This window comes from Mobula hypostoma, chromosome 5, assembly GCF_963921235.1.
Source record: "Mobula hypostoma chromosome 5, sMobHyp1.1, whole genome shotgun sequence".
Taxonomy (NCBI): Eukaryota; Metazoa; Chordata; class Chondrichthyes; order Myliobatiformes; family Myliobatidae; genus Mobula; species Mobula hypostoma.
The window spans coordinates 104,326,446-104,348,345 of NC_086101.1; the positions used below are offsets into that span (position 1 = coordinate 104,326,446).

Sequence of the window (21,900 nt, forward strand, 5' to 3'; positions counted from 1 at the left end):
AGAGAAGGTGAAAGCGACAAGGGAAGGGATGGAGAGAAGGTGAAAACGACAGGGAGGGATGGAGAGAAGGTGAAAATGATGGGGAGAGACTGAGAGAAGGTGAAAACGATAGGGAGAGATGGTGTGAAGGTGAAAATGACAGGGTCGGAGGGAGAGAAGGTGAAAATGACGGGGAGGGATGGAGAGAAGGTGAAAACGACGGGGAGAGACGGAGAGAAGGTGAAAACGATGGGGAGGGATGGAGAGAAGGTGAAAACGATGGGGAGAGATGGAGAGAAGGTGAAAACGACGGGGAGAGGGATGGAGTGAAGGTGAAAACGACGGGGAGGGATGGAGAGAAGGTGAAAACGACAAGGGAAGGGATGGAGAGAAGGTGAAAACGACAGGGAGGGACGGAGAGAAGGTGAAAATGATGGGGAGAGACTGAGAGATGGTGAAAACGATGGGGAGAGATGGAGTGAAGGTGAAAATGACAGGGTCGGACGGAGAGAAGGTGAAAACGACGGGGAGAGACGGAGAGAAGTTGAAAACGATGGGGAGGGATGGAGAGAAGGTGAAAACAATGGGGAGAGCTGGAGAGAAGGTGAAAACGACGGGGAGAGGGATGGAGAGAAGGTGAAAACGGCGGGGAGGGATGGAGAGAAGGTGAAAATGACAGGGAGAGGGATGGAGAGAAGGTGAAAACGACGGGGAGAGATGGAGAGAAGGTGAAAACGATGGGGAGGGATGGAGAGAAGGTGAAAACGATGGGGAGAGATGGAGAGAAGGTGAAAACGACGGGGAGAGGGATGGAGTGAAGGTGAAAACGACGGGGAGGGATGGAGAGAAGGTGAAAATGGGGAGAGACGGAGAGAAGGTGAAAACGACGGGGAGGGATGGAGAGAAGGTGAAAACAACGGGGAGGGATGGAGAGAAGGTGAAAACGACAAGGGAAGGGATGGAGAGAAGGTGAAAACGATGGGGAGAGATGGAGAGAAGGTGAAAACGACGGGGAGGGATGGAGAGAAGGTGAAAACGATGGGGATGGATGGAGAGAAGGTGAAAACGACAAGGGAAGGGATGGAGAGAAGGTGAAAATGACAGGGAGGGACGGAGAGAAGGTGAAAACGATGGGGATGGATGGAGAGAATGTGAAAACGACGGGGTCAGACGGAGAGAAGGTGAAAACGACAGGGAGATAGAGAGAAGGTGAAAACGACAGGGAGATAGAGAGAAGGTGAAAATGACGGGAGAGATGGAGAGAAGGTGAAAACGACGGGGAGATGGACAGAAGGTGAAAATGACAGGGAGGGATGGAGAGAAGGTGAAAACGACGGGGAGGGACGGAGAGAAGGTGAAAATGACAGGGAAGGGATGGATAGAAGATGAAAACGATGGGGAGAGACGGAGAGAAGGTGAAAACGACAGGGGAGGGATGGAGAGAAGGTGAAAAAGACGGGGAGGGACGGAGAGAAGGTGAAAATGACGGGGAGGGATGGAGAGAAGGTGAAAACGACGGGGAGAGACGGAGAGAAGGTGAAAACGGGGAGAGACGGAGAGAAGGTGAAAACGACAGGGAGGGACGGAGAGAAGGTGAAAATGATGGGGAGAGACTGAGAGATGGTGAAAACGATGGGGAGAGATGGAGAGATGGTGAAAACAACAGAGAGAGAATGTGAAAATCTCTGGGATGGACAGAGAGAAGGTGAAAATGACGGGGAGGGATGGAGAGAAGGTGAAAACGACAAGGGAAGGGATGGAGAGAAGGTGAAAACGACAGGGAGGGATGGAGAGAAGGTGAAAATGATGGGGAGAGACTGAGAGATGGTGAAAACGATGGGGAGAGATGGAGTGAAGGTGAAAATGACAGGGTCGGACGGACAGAAGGTGAAAACGACGGGGAGAGACGGAGAGAAGTTGAAAACAATGGGGAGAGACGGAGAGATGGTGAAAATGACGGGGAGGGATGGAGAGAAGGTGAAAACGACGGGGAGAGACGGAGAGAAGGTGAAAACGACGGGGAGGGATGGAGAGAAGGTGAAAACAATGGGGAGAGCCGGAGAGAAGGTGAAAATGACGGGGAGAGGGATGGAGAGAAGGTGAAAACGGCGGGGAGGGATGGAGAGAAGGTGAAAATGACAGGGAGAGGGATGGAGAGAAGGTGAAAACGACGGGGAGAGATGGAGAGAAGGTGAAAACGATGGGGAGGGATGGAGAGAAGGTGAAAACGATGGGGAGAGATGGAGAGAAGGTGAAAACGACGGGGAGAGGGATGGAGTGAAGGTGAAAACGACGGGGAGGGATGGAGAGAAGGTGAAAATAGGGAGAGACGGAGAGAAGGTGAAAACGACGGGGAGGGATGGAGAGAAGGTGAAAACGACAAGGGAAGGGATGGAGAGAAGGTGAAAACGACAGGGAGGGACGGAGAGAAGGTGAAAATGATGGGGAGAGACTGAGAGAATGTGAAAACGACGGGGTCAGACAGAGAGAAGGTGAAAACGACAGGAAGATAGAGAGAAGGTGAAAACGACAGGGAGATAGAGAGAAGGTGAAAATGACGGGAGAGATGGAGAGAAGGTGAAAACGACGGGGAGATGGACAAAAGGTGAAAATGACAGGGAGGGATGGAGAGAAGGTGAAAACGACAGGGTCGGATGGAGAGAAGGTGAAAATGACGGGGAGGGATGGAAAGAAGGTGAAAACGACGGGGAGAGACGGAGAGAAGGTGAAAACGACGGGGAGGGACGGAGAGAATGTGAATACGACAGAGGAGGAATGGAGAGAAGGTGAAAACAACGGGGAGGGACGGTTATAAGGTGAAAACGACGGGGAGGGATGGAGAGAAGGTGAAAACGACGGGGAGGGATGGAGAGAAGGTGAAAACGACGGGGAGAGACGGAGAGAAGGTGAAAACGGGGAGAGACGGAGAGAAGGTGAAAATGACAGAGAGAGACGGAGAGAAGGTGAAAACGACGGGGAGGGATGGAGAGAAGGTGAAAACGACGGGGAGAGATGGAGAGAAGGTGAAAACAATGGGGAGAGATGGAGTGAAGGTGAAAATGACAGGATCGGATGGAGAGAAGGTGAAAATGACAGGGTCGGATGGAAAGAAGGTGAAAACCACGGGGAGGGATGGAGAGAAGGTGAAAACGACGGGGAGAGACGGAGAGAAGGTGAAAACGACGGGAGGGATGGAGAGAAGGTGAAAACAACAGGGAGGGATGGAGAGAAGGTGAAAACGACGGGGAGAGACGGAGAGAAGGTGAAAACGACGGGAGGGATGGAGAGAAGGTGAAAACGCGGAGAGACGGAGAGAAGGTGAAAATGATGGGGAGAGACGGAGAGAAGGTGAAAACGACGGGCAGAGATGGAGAGAAGGTGAAAATGACAGGGAGGGATGGAGGAACGTGAAAACGACGGGAGGGACGGAGAGAAGGTGAAAACGACGGGGAGGGATGGAGAGAAGGTGAAAACGACAGGGGAGGGATGGAGAGATGGTGACAACGACGGGGAGGAATGGAGAGAAGGTGAAAACGACGGGAGGGATGGAGAGAAGGTGAAAACGCGGAGAGACGGAGAGAAGGTGAAAATGATGGGGAGAGACGGAGAGAAGGTGAAAACGACGGGCAGAGATGGAGAGAAGGCAAAAATGACAGGTAGAGGGATGGAGAGAAGGTGAAAACGATGGGGAGGGATGGAGAGATGGTGAAAACAACAGAGAGAGAATGTGAAAATCTCTGGGATGGACAGAGAGAAGGTGAAAATGACAGAGGGACAGAGAGAAGGTGAAAACGACAGGAAGGGACAGAGAGAAGGTGAAAATCACAGGGAGGAAAGGAAAGATGGTGAAAATGACGAGGATGGACAGAGAGAAAGTGAAAACGACGGGGAGGGATGGAGAGAAGGTGAAAACGACAGGGAGAGGGATGGAGAGAATGTGAAAACGACGGGGAGGGACGTAGGGAAGATGAAAACGACGGGGAGAGATGGAGAGAAGGTGAAAGCGACAAGGGAAGGGATGGAGAGAAGGTGAAAACGACAGGGAGGGATGGAGAGAAGGTGAAAATGATGGGGAGAGACTGAGAGAAGGTGAAAACGATGGGGAGAGATGGTGTGAAGGTGAAAATGACAGGGTCGGAGGGAGAGAAGGTGAAAATGACGGGGAGGGATGGAGAGAAGGTGAAAACGACGGGGAGAGACGGAGAGAAGGTGAAAACGATTGGGAGGGATGGAGAGAAGGTGAAAACGATGGGGAGAGATGGAGAGAAGGTGAAAACGACGGGTAGAGGGATGGAGTGAAGGTGAAAACGACGGGGAGGGATGGAGAGAAGGTGAAAACGACAAGGGAAGGGATGGAGAGAAGGTGAAAACGACAGGGAGGGACGGAGAGAAGGTGAAAATGATGGGGAGAGACTGAGAGATGGTGAAAACGATGGGGAGAGATGGAGTGAAGGTGAAAATGACAGGGTCGGACGGAGAGAAGGTGAAAACGACGGGGAGAGACGGAGAGAAGTTGAAAACGATGGGGAGGGATGGAGAGAAGGTGAAAACGATGGGGAGAGATGGAGAGAAGGCAAAAATGACAGGTAGAGGGATGGAGAGAAGGTGAAAACGATGGGGAGGGATGGAGAGATGGTGAAAACAACAGAGAGAGAATGTGAAAATCTCTGGGATGGACAGAGAGAAGGTGAAAATGACAGAGGGACAGAGAGAAGGTGAAAACGACAGGAAGGGACAGAGAGAAGGTGAAAATCACAGGGAGGAAAGGAAAGATGGTGAAAATGACGAGGATGGACAGAGAGAAAGTGAAAACGACGGGGAGGGATGGAGAGAAGGTGAAAACGACAGGGAGAGGGACGGAGAGAATGTGAAAACGACGGGGAGGGACGTAGGGAAGATGAAAACGACGGGGAGAGATGGAGAGAAGGTGAAAGCGACAAGGGAAGGGATGGAGAGAAGGTGAAAACGACAGGGAGGGATGGAGAGAAGGTGAAAATGATGGGGAGAGACTGAGAGAAGGTGAAAACGATGGGGAGAGATGGTGTGAAGGTGAAAATGACAGGGTCGGAGGGAGAGAAGGTGAAAATGACGGGGAGGGATGGAGAGAAGGTGAAAACGACGGGGAGAGACGGAGAGAAGGTGAAAACGATGGGGAGGGATGGAGAGAAGGTGAAAACGATGGGGATAGATGGAGAGAAGGTGAAAACGACGGGGAGAGGGATGGAGTGAAGGTGAAAACGACGGGGAGGGATGGAGAGAAGGTGAAAACGACAAGGGAAGGGATGGAGAGAAGGTGAAAACGACAGGGAGGGACGGAGAGAAGGTGAAAATGATGGGGAGAGACTGAGAGATGGTGAAAACGATGGGGAGAGATGGAGTGAAGGTGAAAATGACAGGGTCGGACGGAGAGAAGGTGAAAACGACGGGGAGAGACGGAGAGAAGTTGAAAACGATGGGGAGGGATGGAGAGAAGGTGAAAACAATGGGGAGAGCTGGAGAGAAGGTGAAAACGACGGGGAGAGGGATGGAGAGAAGGTGAAAACGGCGGGGAGGGATGGAGAGAAGGTGAAAATGACAGGGAGAGGGATGGAGAGAAGGTGAAAACGACGGGGAGAGATGGAGAGAAGGTGAAAACGATGGGGAGGGATGGAGAGAAGGTGAAAACGATGGGGAGAGATGGAGAGAAGGTGAAAACGACGGGGAGAGGGATGGAGTGAAGGTGAAAATGGGGAGAGACGGAGAGAAGGTGAAAACGACGGGGAGGGATGGAGAGAAGGTGAAAACAACGGGGAGGGATGGAGAGAAGGTGAAAACGACAAGGGAAGGGATGGAGAGAAGGTGAAAACGATGGGGAGAGATGGAGAGAAGGTGAAAACGACGGGGAGGGATGGAGAGAAGGTGAAAACGATGGGGATGGATGGAGAGAAGGTGAAAACGACAAGGGAAGGGATGGAGAGAAGGTGAAAATGACAGGGAGGGACGGAGAGAAGGTGAAAACGATGGGGATGGGTGGAGAGAATGTGAAAACGACGGGGTCAGACAGAGAGAAGGTGAAAACGACAGGAAGATAGAGAGAAGGTGAAAACGACAGGGAGATAGAGAGAAGGTGAAAATGACGGGAGAGATGGAGAGAAGGTGAAAACGACGGGGAGATGGACAGAAGGTGAAAATGACAGAGAGGGATGGAGAGAAGGTGAAAACGACAGGGTCGGATGGAGAGAAGGTGAAAATGACGGGGAGGGATGGAGAGAAGGTGAAAACGATGGGGAGAGACGGAGAGAAGGTGAAAACGACGGGGAGGAATGGAGAGAAGGTGAAAACGACGGGAGGGATGGAGAGAAGGTGAAAACGCGGAGAGACGGAGAGAAGGTGAAAATGATGGGGAGAGACGGAGAGAAGGTGAAAACGACGGGCAGAGATGGAGAGAAGGCAAAAATGACAGGTAGAGGGATGGGAGAGGTGAAAACGATGGGGAGGGATGGAGAGATGGTGAAAACAACAGAGAGAGAATGTGAAAATCTCTGGGATGGACAGAGAGAAGGTGAAAATGACAGAGGGACAGAGAGAAGGTGAAAACGACAGGAAGGGAAAGAGAGAAGGTGAAAATCACAGGGAGGAAAGGAAAGATGGTGAAAATGACGAGGATGGACAGAGAGAAAGTGAAAACGACGGGGAGGGATGGAGAGAAGGTGAAAACGACAGGGAGAGGGATGGAGAGAATGTGAAAACGACGGGGAGGGACGTAGGGAAGATGAAAACGACGGGGAGAGATGGAGAGAAGGTGAAAGCGACAAGGGAAGGGATGGAGAGAAGGTGAAAACGACAGGGAGGGATGGAGAGAAGGTGAAAATGATGGGGAGAGACTGAGAGAAGGTGAAAACGATAGGGAGAGATGGTGTGAAGGTGAAAATGACAGGGTCGGAGGGAGAGAAGGTGAAAATGACGGGGAGGGATGGAGAGAAGGTGAAAACGACGGGGAGAGACGGAGAGAAGGTGAAAACGATGGGGAGGGATGGAGAGAAGGTGAAAACGATGGGGAGAGATGGAGAGAAGGTGAAAACGACGGGGAGAGGGATGGAGTGAAGGTGAAAACGACGGGGAGGGATGGAGAGAAGGTGAAAACGACAAGGGAAGGGATGGAGAGAAGGTGAAAACGACAGGGAGGGACGGAGAGAAGGTGAAAATGATGGGGAGAGACTGAGAGATGGTGAAAACGATGGGGAGAGATGGAGTGAAGGTGAAAATGACAGGGTCGGACGGAGAGAAGGTGAAAACGACGGGGAGAGACGGAGAGAAGTTGAAAACGATGGGGAGGGATGGGAGAAGGTGATGGGGAGAGCTGGAGAGAAGGTGAAAACGACGGGGAGAGGGATGGAGAGAAGGTGAAAACGGCGGGGAGGGATGGAGAGAAGGGAGAGGGATGGAGAGAAGGTGACGGGGAAGATGGAGAGAAGGTGAAAAGATGGGGAGGGATGGAGAGAAGGGGAAAACGATGGGGAGAGATGGAGAGAAGGTGAAAACGACGGGGAGAGGGATGGAGTGAAGGTGAAAACGACGGGGAGGGATGGAGAGAAGGTGAAAATGGGGAGAGACGGAGAGAAGGTGAAAACGACGGGGAGGGATGGAGAGAAGGTGAAAACAACGGGGAGGGATGGAGAGAAGGTGAAAACGACAAGGGAAGGGATGGAGAGAAGGTGAAAACGATGGGGAGAGATGGAGAGAAGGTGAAAACGACGGGGAGGGATGGAGAGAAGGTGAAAACGATGGGGATGGATGGAGAGAAGGTGAAAACGACAAGGGAAGGGATGGAGAGAAGGTGAAAATGACAGGGAGGGACGGAGAGAAGGTGAAAACGATGGGGATGGATGGAGAGAATGTGAAAACGACGGGGTCAGACGGAGAGAAGGTGAAAACGACAGGGAGATAGAGAGAAGGTGAAAACGACAGGGAGATAGAGAGAAGGTGAAAATGACGGGAGAGATGGAGAGAAGGTGAAAACGACGGGGAGATGGACAGAAGGTGAAAATGACAGGGAGGGATGGAGAGAAGGTGAAAACGACAGGGTCGGATGGAGAGAAGGTGAAAATGACGGGGAGGGATGGAGAGAAGGTGAAAACGATGGGGAGAGACGGAGAGAAGGTGAAAACGACGGGGAGGGATGGAGAGAAGGTGAAAACGATGGGGAGAGATGGAGAGAAGTTGAAAACGACGGGGAGGGATGGAGAGAAGGTGAAAACGATGGGGATGGATGGAGAGAAGGTAAAAACGACAAGGGAAGGGATGGAGAGAAGGTGAAAACGACAGGGAGGGATGGAGAGAAGGTGAAAACGACAGGGGAGGGATGGAGAGAAGGTGAAAACGACGGGGAGGAATGGAGAGAAGGTGAAAACGATGGGGAGAGACGGAGAGAAGGTGAAAACGACGGGGAGGGATGGAGAGAAGGTGAAAATGACAGGGAGGGATGGAGAGAAGGTGAAAACGATGGGGAGGGATGGAGAGATGGTGAAAACGACGGGGAGGGATGGAGAGAAAGTGAAAATGATGGGGAGGGATAGAGAGAAGGCGAAAATGACAGGGGAAGAGATGGAGAGAAGGTGAAAACGACGGGGAGAGGGATGGAGAGAAGGTGAAAACGACGGGGAGGAATGGAGAGAAGGTGAAAACGACGGGGAGGGATGGAGAGAATGTGAATATGACAGAGGAGGAATGGAGAGAAGGTGAAAACAACGGGGAGGGACGGATATAAGGTGAAAACGACGGGGAGGGATGGAGAGAAAGTGAAAATGATGGGGAGGGATGGAGAGAAGGCGAAAATGACAGGGGAGGGATGGAGAGAAGGTGAAAATGATGGGGAGGGATGGAGAGAAGGTGAAAACGACAGGGAGGGACGGAGAGAAGGTGAAAATGATGGGGAGAGACTGAGAGAAGGTGAAAACGATGGGGAGAGATGGAGTGAAGGTGAAAATGACAGGGTCGGAAGGAGAGAAGGTGAAAATGATGGGAGAGACGGAGAGAAGGTGAAAACGATGGGGAGAGACGGAGAAATGGTGAAAATGACGGGGAGGGATGGAGAGAAGGTGGAAACGACGGGGAGAGACGGAGAGAAGGTGAAAACGGCGGGGAGGGATGGAGAGAAGGTGAAAACGATGGGGAGAGACGGAGAGAAGGTGAAAACGACGGGGAGAGGGATGGAGAGAAGGTGAAAACGGTGGGGAGGGATGGAGAGAAGGTGAAAACGACAGGGTGAGGGATGGAGAGAAGGTGAAAACGACAGGAAGGGATGGAGAGAAGGTGAAAACGACAGTAAGGGACGGAGAGAAGGTGAAAATCACAGGCAGGAAAGGAAAGATGGTGAAAATGACGAGGATGGACAGAGAGAAAGTGAAAACGACGGGGAGAGATGGAGAGAAGGTGAAAATGACAGGGTCGGACGGAGAGAAGGTGAAAGCGACAGGGTCGGACGGAGAGAAGGTGAAAATGATGGGGAGAGACGGAGAGAAGGTGAAAATGATGGGAGAGATGGAGAGGGGGAAAATCAACGCGTAGGGATGGAGAGAAGGTGAAAATGACAGGGGAAGGGATGGAGAGAAGGTGAAAACGATGGGTAGAGATGGAGTGAAGGTGAAAATGACAGGGTCGGACGGAGAGAAGGTGAAAACGACAGGGTCGGATGGAGAGAAGGTGAAAATGATGGGGAGAGACGGAGAGAAGGTGAAAACGACAGGGGAGGGATGGAGAGAAGGTGAAAATGATAGGGAGGGATGGAGAGAAGGTGAAAACGATGGGGAGGGATGGAGAGAAGGTGAAAACGATAGGGAGAGATGGAGAGAAGGTGAAAACGACGGGGAGAGGGATGGAGTGAAGGTGAAAACGACGGGGAGGGATGGAGAGAAGGTGAAAACGGGGAGAGACGGAGAGAAGGTGAAAACGACGGGGAGGGATGGAGAGAAGGTGAAAAAACGGGGAGGGATGGAGAGAAGGTGAAAACGACAAGGGAAGGGATGGAGAGAAGGTGAAAATGACGGGAAGAGATGGAGAGAAGGTGAAAATGACAGGGGAAGGGATGGAGAGAAGGTGAAAACGATGGGGAGGGATGGAGAGAAGGTGAAAACGACAAGGGAAGGGATGGAGAGAAGGTGAAAATGACAGGGAGGGACGGAGAGAAGGTGAAAACGATGGGGATGGATGGAGAGAATGTGAAAACGACGGGGTCAGACGGAGAGAAGGTGAAAACGACAGGGTCGGATGGAGAGAAGGTGAAAACGACAGGGAGGGATGGAGAGAAGGTGAAAATGACGGGAGAGATGGACAGAACGTGAAAACGACGGGGAGAGATGGAGAGAAGGTGAAAATGACAGGGAGGGATGGAGAGAAGGTGAAAACGACAGGGTCGGATGGAGAGAAGGTGAAAATGACGGGGAGGGATGGAGAGAAGGTGAAAACGATGGGGAGAGACGGAGAGAAGGTGAAAACGACGGGGAGGGATGGAGAGAAGGTGAAAACGATGGGGAGAGATGGAGAGAAGGTGAAAACGACGGGGAGAGGGATGGAGAGAAGGTGAAAACGGGGAGGGATGGAGAGAAGGTGAAAACGACAAGGGAAGGGATGGAGAGAAGGTGAAAACGACGGGGAGGGATGGAGAGAAGGTGAAAACGGGGAGGGATGGAGAGAAGGTGAAAACGACAAGGGAAGGGATGGAGAGAAGGTGAAAACGACAGGGAGGGATGGAGAGAAGGTGAAAATGATGGGGAGAGACTGAGAGAAGGTGAAAACGATGGGGAGAGATGGAGTGAAGGTGAAAATGACAGGGTCGGACGGAGAGAAGGTGAAAACGACGGGGAGGGATGGAGAGAAGGTGAAAACGACAGGGGAGGGATGGAGAGAAGGCGAAAATGACAGGGGAAGAGATGGAGAGAAGGTGAAAATGACAGGGGAAGAGATGGACAGAACGTGACAACGACGGGGAGGGATGGAGAGAAGGTGAAAACGACAGGGGAGGAATGGAGAGAAGGTGAAAACAACGGGGAGGGACGGATATAAGGTGAAAACGACGGGGAGGGATGGAGAGAAAGTGAAAATGATGGGGAGGGATGGAGAGAAGGCGAAAATGACAGGGGAAGAGATGGAGAGAAGGTGAAAATGACAGGGGAAGAGATGGACAGAACGTGACAACGACGGGGAGGGATGGAGAGAAGGTGAAAACGACGGGGAGGGATGGAGAGAATGTGAATATGACAGAGGAGGAATGGAGAGAAGGTGAAAACGACGGGGAGGGATGGAGAGAAGGTGAAAACGACGGGGAGGGATGGAGAGAAGGTGAAAATGATGGGGAGGGATGGAGAGAAGGCGAAAATGACAGGGGAGGGATGGAGAGAAGGTGAAAATGATGGGGAGGGATGGAGAGAAGGTGAAAACGACAGGGAGGGACGGAGAGAAGGTGAAAATGATGGGGAGAGACTGAGAGAAGGTGAAAACGATGGGGAGAGATGGAGTGAAGGTGAAAATGACAGGGTCGGATGGAGAGAAGGTGAAAATGATGGGGAGAGACTGAGAGAAGGTGAAAACGATGGGGAGAGATGGAGTGAAGGTGAAAATGACAGGGTCGGACGGAGAGAAGGTGAAAACGACGGGGAGAGACGGAGAGAAGGTGAAAACGACGGGGAGGGATGGAGAGAAGGTGAAAACGATGGGGAGAGACGGAGAGAAGGTGAAAACGACGGGGAGAGGGATGGAGAGAAGGTGAAAACGGTGGGGAGGGATGGAGAGAAGGTGAAAATGACAGGGAGAGGGATGGAGAGAAGGTGAAAACGACAGGAAGGGATGGAGAGAAGGTGAAAACGACAGTAAGGGACGGAGAGAAGGTGAAAATCACAGGCAGGAAAGGAAAGATGGTGAAAATGATGAGGATGGACAGAGAGAAAGTGAAAAGGACGGGGAGGGATGGAGAGAAGGTGAAAATGACGGGAGAGATGGAGAGAAGGTGAAAATGACAGGGTCGGACGGAGAGAAGGTGAAAGCGACAGGGTCGGATGGAGAGAAGGTGAAAATGATGGGGAGAGACGGAGAGAAGGTGAAAACGACAGGGAGATAGAGAGAAGGTGAAAATGACAGGGGAAGGGATGGAGAGAAGGTGAAAATGATGGGGAGAGACTGAGAGAAGGTGAAAACGATGGGGAGAGATGGAGTGTAGGTGAAAATGACAGGGTCGGACGGAGAAAAGGTGAAAACGACAGGGTCGGATGGAGAGAAGGTGAAAATGATGGGGAGGGATGGAGAGAAGGTGAAAACGACGGGGAGAGATGGAGAGAAGGTGAAAACGATGGGGAGGGATGGAGAGAAGGTGAAAACGATGGGGAGAGATGGAGAGAAGGTGAAAACGACGGGGAGGGATGGAGAGAAGGTGAAAACGATGGGGATGGATGGAGCGAAGGTGAAAACAACAATGGAAGGGATGGAGAGAAGGTGAAAACGACAGGGAGGGACGGAGAGAAGGTGAAAATGATGGGGAGAGACTGAGAGAAGGTGAAAACGATGGGGAGAGATGGAGTGAAGGTGAAAATGACAGGGTCGGACGGAGAGAAGGTGAAAACGACAGGGTCGGATGGAGAGAAGGTGAAAACGACGGGGAGAGACGGAGAGAAGGTGAAGACGATGGGGAGAGACGGAGAGAAGGTGAAAATGATGGGGTGGGATGGAGAGAAGGTGAAAACGACGGGGAGAGACGGAGAGAAGGTGAAAATGACAGGGAGAGGGATGGAGAGAAGGTGAAAATGACAGGAAGGGATGGAGAGAAGGTGAAAACGACAGTAAGGGACGGACAGAAGGTGAAAATCACAGGCAGGAAAGGAAAGATGGTGAAAATGATGAGGATGGACAGAGAGAAAGTGAAAACGACGGGGAGGGATGGAGAGAAGGTGAAAATGACGGGAGAGATGGAGAGAAGGTGAAAATGACAGGGTCGGATGGAGAGAAGGTGAAAGCGACATGGTCGGATGGAGAGAAGGTGAAAATGATGGGGAGAGACAGTGAGAAGGTGAAAACGACAGGGGAGGGATGGAGTGGTGAAAATGACGGGGAGGGATGGAGAGAAGGTGAAAACGACAGGGTCGGACGGAGAGAAGGTGAAAACGACAGAGAGTTAGAGAGAAGGTGAAAACGACAGGGGAAGGCATAGAGAGAAGGTGAAAACGACAGGGAGATAGAGAGAAGGTGAATATGACGGGAGAGATGGAGAGAAGGTGAAAACGACAGGGGAGGGATGGAGAGAAGGTGAAAACGACAGGGAGGGATGGAGAGAAGGTAAAAACGACGGGGAGAGACGGCAAGAAGGTGAAAACGACGGGAGGGATGGAGAGAAGGTGAAAACGGAGAGACGGAGAGAAAGTGAAAATGATGGGGAGAGACGGAGAGAAGGTGAAAACGACAGGGAGGGATGGAGAGAAGGTGAAAACGACGGGGAGAGACGGAGAGAAGGTGAAAACGACGGGAGGGATGGAGAGAAGGTGAAAACGGGGAGAGACGGAGAGAAGGTGAAAATGATGGGGAGAGACGGAGAGAAGGTGAAAACGACGGGGAGAGACGGAGAGTAGGTGAAAACGACGGGGAGGAATGGAGAGAAGGTGAAAACGATGGGGAGAGACGGAGAGAAGGTGAAAACGACGGGGAGAGGGATGGAGAGAAGGTGAAAACGGCGCGGAGGGATGGAGAGAAGGTGAAAATGACAGGGAGAGGGATGGAGAGAAGGTGAAAACGACAGGAAGGGATGGAGAGAAGGTGAAAACGACAGTAAGGGACGGAGAGAAGGTGAAAATCACAGGCAGGAAAGGAAAGATGGTGAAAATGACGAGGATGGACAGAGAGAAAGTGAAAACGACGGGGAGGGATGGAAAGAAGGTGAAAATGACGGGAGAGATGGAGAGAAGGTGAAAATGACAGGGTCGGACGGAGAGAAGGTGAAAGCGACAGGGTCGGATGGAGAGAAGGTGAAAATGATGGGGAGAGATGGAGAGAAGGTGAAAACGACAGGGGAAGGATGGAGAGAAGGTGAAAATGACGGGGAGGGATGGAGAGAAGGTGAAAACGACGGGGTCGGACGGAGAGAAGGTGAAAATGACAGGGAGATAGAGAGAAGGTGAAAATGACGGGAGAGATTGAGAGAAGGTGAAAACGACGGGGAGATGGAGAGAAGGTGAAAATGACGGGGAGGGATGGAGAGAAGGTGAAAACGACAGGGAGGAATGGAAAGAAGGTGAAAACAACGGGGAGGGATGGAGAGAAGGTGAAAACGACAGGGAGGAATGGAGAGAAGGTGAAAACGACGGGGAGGAACAGACCGAGAGACAATGAAAACAATGGGGAGAGATGGAGAGATGGTGAAAACGACAGGGGAGGGACAGATAGAGTGTGAAAGTGAGGGATGGAGTTAGTGAAAATGAGAGAAGTGGGGATAAAAAGGGCGAAAGGGAGAGTGAGGAAGGGCTAGAGGAGATGTGAAGATGTAGGAGTGTTGGGAGAGGGAGGGGCTGTGGAGTTAGTTCCAGAGAGGAACGAGTGGTTAGAGGATGTGAAAGTGTCAGATTATGTTTTGTGAAGAGCATGAGCTGCTGAATCAGAGGGAGAGTCCGCCAGATCTTGCTCAACCACCCCCCATGCATTCAACCAGCAGCACCGAACAGTGAGACAAAATCAAAAGATCAGAAATACTCAGTGGGTCGGGTAGCGTCCATGGAGACAGAGACAGTAAGTGACTCAGGTTAATGTGGAGAACAGTTCTATGGGGTCCTGGATCTGAAAACCTGACTCTTGTTTCCCTGATGTTGCTGGATCAGATTCCAGGGCTTTCTTGGGATCTAGTGGGTCGATGGGGCAGAGATGTGGGGGAGAGCAGAGCCAGGGTCAGCCCGGGCCAGAAGCGTTTGGGACTGGGATGAGAGGGAGCAGCGAGCACTGAAAGGAGTGTCTCAGAACTTTACCACAGGTATGATCGGCTGAGTGGCCTCTTACCCCATCAGCCAGTGGCATTACTGAGAGCTGAGGGGAGATGCCCGGATGTATGAGTATCAGACCCACATAATCTGTAGCCTCCCTCTGTATTCACTTTAATTCACCCACCCCTTCCACCCATCAGTACATCCTCCTCCGGCTCCTACCTCCCTCTCTGGCTCTGTAACCCCCTCCAGCCCCTACCTCCCCCCATCTCTGTAACCCCCTCTGGCCCCACATCTCTCCCCGTCTCTGTAATCCCCTCTAGTCCATACACCCCTCCCCATCTCTGTAACCCCCACCAGCCCCACACCACTCCCAATGACTGTAACCCCTTCTGTCCCCTGCACCCCTCTCTGTCTCTGTCAACCTCTCCAAGCCCTACACCCCAACCCATCGCTGTACCCCAAGGGACAGAACAATCTCTGCCTGTCTCCTGCTGCTTTCGGTGGTTCGGAGATGTGGGAACTCACCGGCAGAACCCGGGAATTTATAGGTGAGCTGGGTCTTAATCTGGTGAAGGTGATAACTCTTCCCCTTGGTGTCCTGTTGAGACAGAATCGCCAAAGAAACAATGATCACCAATAACCCATACCCAAAAGCTTAAAGTAAGTCCCACACATGTCACCAGTGTATCTCAGTAACTCTTTCCCATTGCCTCACTGCACACGACACTCTGCATTGCCTCCTGACGATTCCATCACCCCATCCTCATCACTGACCCCTGGGTCAGAGGAGGTTCCTGTTCCTCATCCCCGTCCACACTGACCCCTGGGTCAGAGAGTGTCCTGTTCCCAATCTCCCTTCACACTGACCCCTGGGTCAGAGAGGGTTCCTGTTCCCGAACTCCCGTCCACACTGACCCCTGGGTCAAAGAGGGTTCCTGTTCCCCATCCCCGTCCACATTGACCCCTGGGTCAGAGAGGGTTCCTGTTCCCCATCCCCGTCCACACTGACCCCTGTGTCAAAGAGGGTTCCTGTTCCCCATCCCCGTCCACACTGACCCCTGGGTCAAAGAGGGTTCCTGTTCCCCATCCCCGTCCACACTGACCCCTGGGTCAGAGAGGGTTCCTGTTCCCCATCCCCGTCCACACTGACCCCTGGGTCAGAGAGTGTCCTGTTCCCAATCTCCCTTCACACTGACCCTGGGTCAGAGGGGGTTCCTGTTCCTCATCCCCGTCCACACTGACCCCTGGGTCAGAGAGAGTTCCTGTTCCCCATCCCCGTCCACACTGACCCCTGGGTCAGAGAGTGTCCTGTTCCCAATCTCCCTTCACACTGACCCCTGGGTCAGAGAGGGTTCCTGTTCCCGAACTCCCGTCCACACTGACCCCTGGGTCAAAGAGGGTTCCTGTTCCCCATCCCCGTCCACACTGACCCCTGGGTCAGAGAGGGTTCCTGTTCCCAATCTCCCTTCACACTGACCCCTGGGTCAGAGAGTGTCCTGTTCCCCATCCCCGTCCACACTGACCCCTGGGTCAGAGAGGGTTCCTGTTCCCGAACTCCCGTCCACACTGACCCCTGGGTCAAAGAGGGTTCCTGTTCCCCATCCCCGTCCACACTGACCCCTGGGTCAGAGAGGGTTCCTGTTCCCAATCTCCCTTCACACTGACCCTGGGTCAGAGGGGGTTCCTGTTCCTCATCCCCGTCCACACTGACCCCTGGGTCAGAGAGAGTTCCTGTTCCCAATCTCCCTTCACACTGACCCCTGGGTCAGAGAGGGTTCCTGTTCCCGAACTCCCGTCCACACTGACCCCTGGGTCAAAGAGGGTTCCTGTTCCTCATCCCCGTCCACACTGACCCCTGGGTCAGAGAGTGTCCTGTTCCCAATCTCCCTTCACACTGACCCCTGGGTCAGAGAGAGTTCCTGTTTCCGAACTCCCGTCCACACTGACCCTGGGTCAAAGAGGGTTCCTGTTCCCAATCTCCCTTCACACTGACCCTGGGTCAGAGAGGTTCCTGTTCCCCATCCCCGTCCACACTGACCCCTGGGTCAGAGAGTGTCCTGTTCCCAATCTCCCTTCACACTGACCCTGGGTCAAAGAAGGTTCCTGTTCCTGATCTCCCTCCACACTGATCCCTGGGTCAGAGAGGTTCCTGTTCCCCATCCCCGTCCACACTGACCCCTGGGTCAGAGAGGGTTCCTGTTCCCCATCCCCGTCCACACTGACCCCTGGGTCAGAGAGGGTTCCTGTTCCTCATCCCCGTCCACACTGACCCCTGGGTCAGAGAGGGTTCCTGTTCCCCATCCCAGTCTATAGGTACACCCTCCCTATTCATACTCACCTTTTGAAAGCCAAAAGTCAGGAACCCTTGCGGAAAGGTCAGCGTCATGTTCACAGTGTTTTTCCCACAGGCTCCCGACGCTTTGGTGTAATTGGGTTGGATGAAAAATGTTCCCCACTGCAAAAAGAGTGCACCGTAAACACCGATATTTAAACCCCAATGCCTGCCCCCACCACACTCTCAGTGATAGCTCTTGGTCTCTGCAACTGGACTGATGGCTGTGCGATTGACTTCAGGGATAAGCCCAAAACCTTCTCACTTAAGGCAGTCAGACACAGGTGGGTCTCGGATTGGCAGGAAAGGGGTTGTCAAACAGACAAGGATCTCTCCCTGTGTGTAAGGTAGGTGTGTCTAACCCTGCCTAGGAATGTGTGAAGGCACAGTGTGGAGGGAGCTTCACTCTGTGTCTGACCCCAGGAGTGTGTGATGGGACGGTATGGAGGGAGCTTCACTCTGTGTCTGACCCCGGGTGTGTGTGATGGGACGGTATGGAGGGAGCTTCACTCTGTGTCTGACCCCGGGTGTGTGTGATGGGACGGTGTGGAAGGAGATTCACTCTATGTCTGACCCCGGGAGTGTATGATGGGACAGTGTAGAGGGAGATTCACTGTGTGTCAGACCCCAGGAGTGTGTGATGAGACGGTGTAGAGGGAGATTAACTCCGTGTCTGACCCCAGGAGTGTGTGATGGGATGGAGTGGAGGGAGCTTCACTCTGTGTCTGACCCCAGGAGTGTGTGATGAGACGGTGTAGAGGGAGATTCAGTCTGTGTCTGACCCCGGGAGTGTGTGATGGGACAGTGCAGAGGGAGATTCACTCTGTGTCTGACCCCGGGAGTGTGTGATGGGACAGTGTGGAGGGAGCTTCACTCTGTGTCTGACCCCAGGAGTGTGTGATGAGACGGTGTAGAGGGAGATTCAGTCTGTGTCTGACCCCGGGAGTGTGTGATGGGACAGTGCAGAGGGAGATTCACTCTGTGTCTGACCCCGGGAGTGTGTGATGGGACAGTGCAGAGGGAGCTTCACTCTGTGTCTGACCCCAGGAGTGTGTGATGGGACGGAGTGGAGGGAGCTTCACTCTGTGTCTGACCCCAGGAGTGTGTGATGAGACGGTGTAGAGGGAGATTCAGTCTGTGTCTGACCCCGGGAGTGTGTGATGGGATGGTGTAGAGGAAGATTCAGTCTGTGTCTGACCCCGGGTGTGTGTGATGGGACAGTGTGGAGGGAGTTTCACTCTGTGTCTGACCCTGGGAGTGTGTGATGGGACAGTGTGGAGGGAGCTTCACTCTGTGTCTGACCCCGGGAGTGTGTGATGGGATGGAGTGGAGGGAGCTTCACTCTGTGTCTGACCCCGGGAGTGTGTGATGGGATGGTGTAGAGGGAGATTCAGTCTGTGTCTGACCCTGGGAGTGTGTGATGGGACAGTGCAGAGGGAGATTCACTCTGTGTCTGACCCCGGGAGTGTGTGATGGGACGCTGTGGAGGGAGCTTCACTCTGTGTCTGACCCCGGGAGTGTGTGATGGGACGCTGTGGAGGGAGCTTCACTCTGTGTCTGACCCCGGGAGTGTGTGATGGGACGGAGTGGAGGGAGCTTCACTCTGTGTCTGACCCCAGGATTTTCATCAAAGACTTTTGCAAATTTCTGTGGATGTACCAGGAAAGCATTTTGATGGGTTTGCATCACCCTCTGCTATGAGGGGCCACTGCATGGGATTGGGAAAAGCTGCATAAGGTTGTAAACTCAACCAGCTCAATCACGGGCACAAGCGGCCCCCATCATAGGCGACACCTATTATTATAGAGCACCAACACCCAGGAAGTGCCTCATTGTGTTGTCTTGTGCTGTACTGTTGGCGTCAAACCAACAAATTTTATAACATTTGCCAGTATTAATAAACCTGAGTGTGGAGGGAGCTCTGTCTCAGTGACTCAACCCTTACTCACCCTGCCAGTCTCGTACTCAACACGTAGCTCGATCTCCAGTGTTGCCAAGGCACAGATCATTTTCTTGTTGGCCACTTTGTATGTCCCCTTTCTCAGCACTGGAGTGGCCGTGGGAGTTGGGACTGAATGGGTGGTGTGATTGGTTGGAATTGGTGTGGTGTGATTGGTTGGTGATGTATGATTGCCTGGTGTTGGCATAGTGTGATTGGCCGGTGTTGGAGTAATGGTAGTGTGATTGGCTGGTGTTGGGGAATGGGTGGTGTGATTGGCTGGTGTTGGGGAATGGGTGGTGTGGTTGGCTGGTGTTGGGGAATGGGTGGTGTGATTGGCTGGTGTTGGGGAATGGGTGGTGTGATTGGTTGGTGTTGGGGAATGGGTGGTGTGTTTTGTTGATGTTGAACTGTGGCTTGTTTGGTGGGGTGTACTGGCTGGAATCAGTGACCCAGGAGTTGGAGGCAAAACCGAGGTGGCAGGAACGAGTGTGCCTAATGTTGGCCGACAGTTGCTCCCCTCACACAGAGGGTCAGATCTTCCTACAAAGAAAACAGAAACAGAAGCATTATGCCTCACCAATAGTAATGGAGCACAACAGCACAGAAAAAGGCCCTTCAGCCCATCTGGTCCATGCTGAACTGTTACTTTGCCTCATCCCATCGACCTGCACTCAGATCATACTCTCCATACCACTTGCATCCATGTACTCATCCAAACTTCTCTTGAAGTTTTGCACTTCAGAAAAGTATCCTGCATTTTACCACTTCAGCTGGCAGCTCATTCCACATTCGTGCCACCCTCTGAGTGAAGTTCCCCCTATATTTCCCCTTTCACCCTTATCCTATGACCTCTAGTTCGTGTCTCACTTAACCTCAGTGGAAAAAGCCTGCTTGCATTTGCCCTATCTTTCCCCTTCATAATTTTGAAAACCTCTATCAAATCTCCCCTCATTCTCCTCTGCTCCAGCGAATAAAGTCGTAATCTATTCAATTTTCCCTATAACTCAGGTCCTCAAGTCCCAGCAACATCTTTGTAAATTTTCTCTGTACTCTTTCAATCATGTTGGTATCTTTCCTGTAGGTAGATGACCAAAACTGTGCACAGTACTCCAAATTTGGCCTCAACATCATCTTGTGCAACTTCAACATAACATGCAAACTCCTGTACTCAGTACTCTGATGCAAGAAGGCCAGTGTGCCAAAAGCTCTCTTTACGACCCTACGTACCTGTGACACCACTTTCAAAGAATTATGGATCTGTATTCCTAGGTCCTTCTGTTTTGCCACACCAGTCAGTGCCCTACCGCTCACATGCAATGTGCAAGTTCCTCAGCTAGTGGGAATGCCAGCCAAGACAGCACATGACCAAGGCATGGTCAGTATCACCAAGACACCAGAGCAACCCCAGCAATCTAACTGGTCAGCAGATCAGTAGTCACTTGCTGCTCAAGATCAATCAAGGATGTCCACATTTAACACCCTCCCTAAACTGAAGCCAGCAGCACTGTATGGAAAGAAACTTGGGCTGAAGCAGGACTCTGTATGGAAACAATTTTAAGAAGAAATTGTGTCTGTCTCTGGGAGTGTGTGATGGGACAGTGTGGATGGAGTTTCACTCTGTGGCTGACCCCGGGACTATGTGATGGGACGGTGTGGAGGGAGATTCACTCTGTGTCTGACCCCAGGAGTGTGTGATGGGACGGTGTGGAGGGAGTTTCTCTCTGTGTTTGACCCCGGGAGTGTATGATGGGACAGTGTGGATGGAGCTTCACTCTGTGGCTGACCCCGGGAGTATGTGATGGGACGGTGTGGAGGGAGATTCACTCTGTGTCTGACCCCAGGACTATGTGATGGGACGGTGTGGAGGGAGATTCACTCTGTGTCTGACCCCAGGAGTGTGTGATGGGACGGTGTGGAGGGAGTTTCTCTCTGTGTCTGACCCCAGGAGTGTGTGATGGGACAGTGTGGAGGTTGATTCACTCTGTGTCTGACCTCTACTGATCCAGCTCTGGGAGAGTTGAGTTTCTAGAACAGAAGTTTTCCTCAGTCAGATGTGATCTGGAGTAACACCATTGTGGTTCTCACCTTCAGAGACCGTTAGTCACACTTCTGAAAGAAGCTGAGGTCAGGGTGGCTATGCACTGTGTGTCAGCAGAGATGCAGAGACTGAACTGACCAAATTTGTCATTCTATCTGGGGGGAAATGTTTTTGTGACTAATTTTGGAAATTTCAAACTTCATCTCTCTGTGTGTTAGTAAGTGGATAATCTGCCAAGGTTCCTGCTTACGTTGAGTGAGTTTAAGGAGATTTGGTATGTCATCAAACTCTAGCAGATGTACCGTGGAGAACATCCATCACTGTCTGGTATGGAGGGGCTAATTCTCAGGCTCAGAAAAAGCTGCAGAAGGTTGCAAACTCAGCCAGCTGCATCATGGGCATGAGTCTGCCCAGCATCCAGGACATCTTCAAAAGGTAATGCCTCACGAAGGTGGCATTAATGACCCTCACCACTCAGGACATGCCCTCTTCTCATTACTACCATCAGGGAGGAGGTACTGGAGCCTGAAGACACACACTCAATGTTTCAGCAAACGTTTGGCCATCAGATTTCTGGATGGTCCATGAACACCTCCTCACTTTTTGCACTACCTATACTTTTTTATATTTCCCATTTTGTAGTTTATAGTACTTTTTATGAATTGCACTGTACTGCTGA

General features: G+C 52.2%; 1 protein-coding gene across 1 annotated transcript in view; it reads right to left on the reverse strand.

Moving 5' to 3' along the window:
* The window catches only part of LOC134346241 (macrosialin-like), a 71,344-nt gene that overhangs the window by 35,251 nt on the left and 14,193 nt on the right, over window positions 1-21,900 (reverse strand). The window contains exons 2-4 of the mRNA XM_063047565.1: window positions 19,191-19,723; window positions 17,248-17,364; window positions 15,435-15,507 (exon numbers count right to left, since the gene is read on the reverse strand). Of these exons, the coding sequence (XP_062903635.1) occupies window positions 15,435-15,507; window positions 17,248-17,364; window positions 19,191-19,723 (723 nt within the window). The remainder of the gene's footprint in view (window positions 1-15,434; window positions 15,508-17,247; window positions 17,365-19,190; window positions 19,724-21,900) is intronic.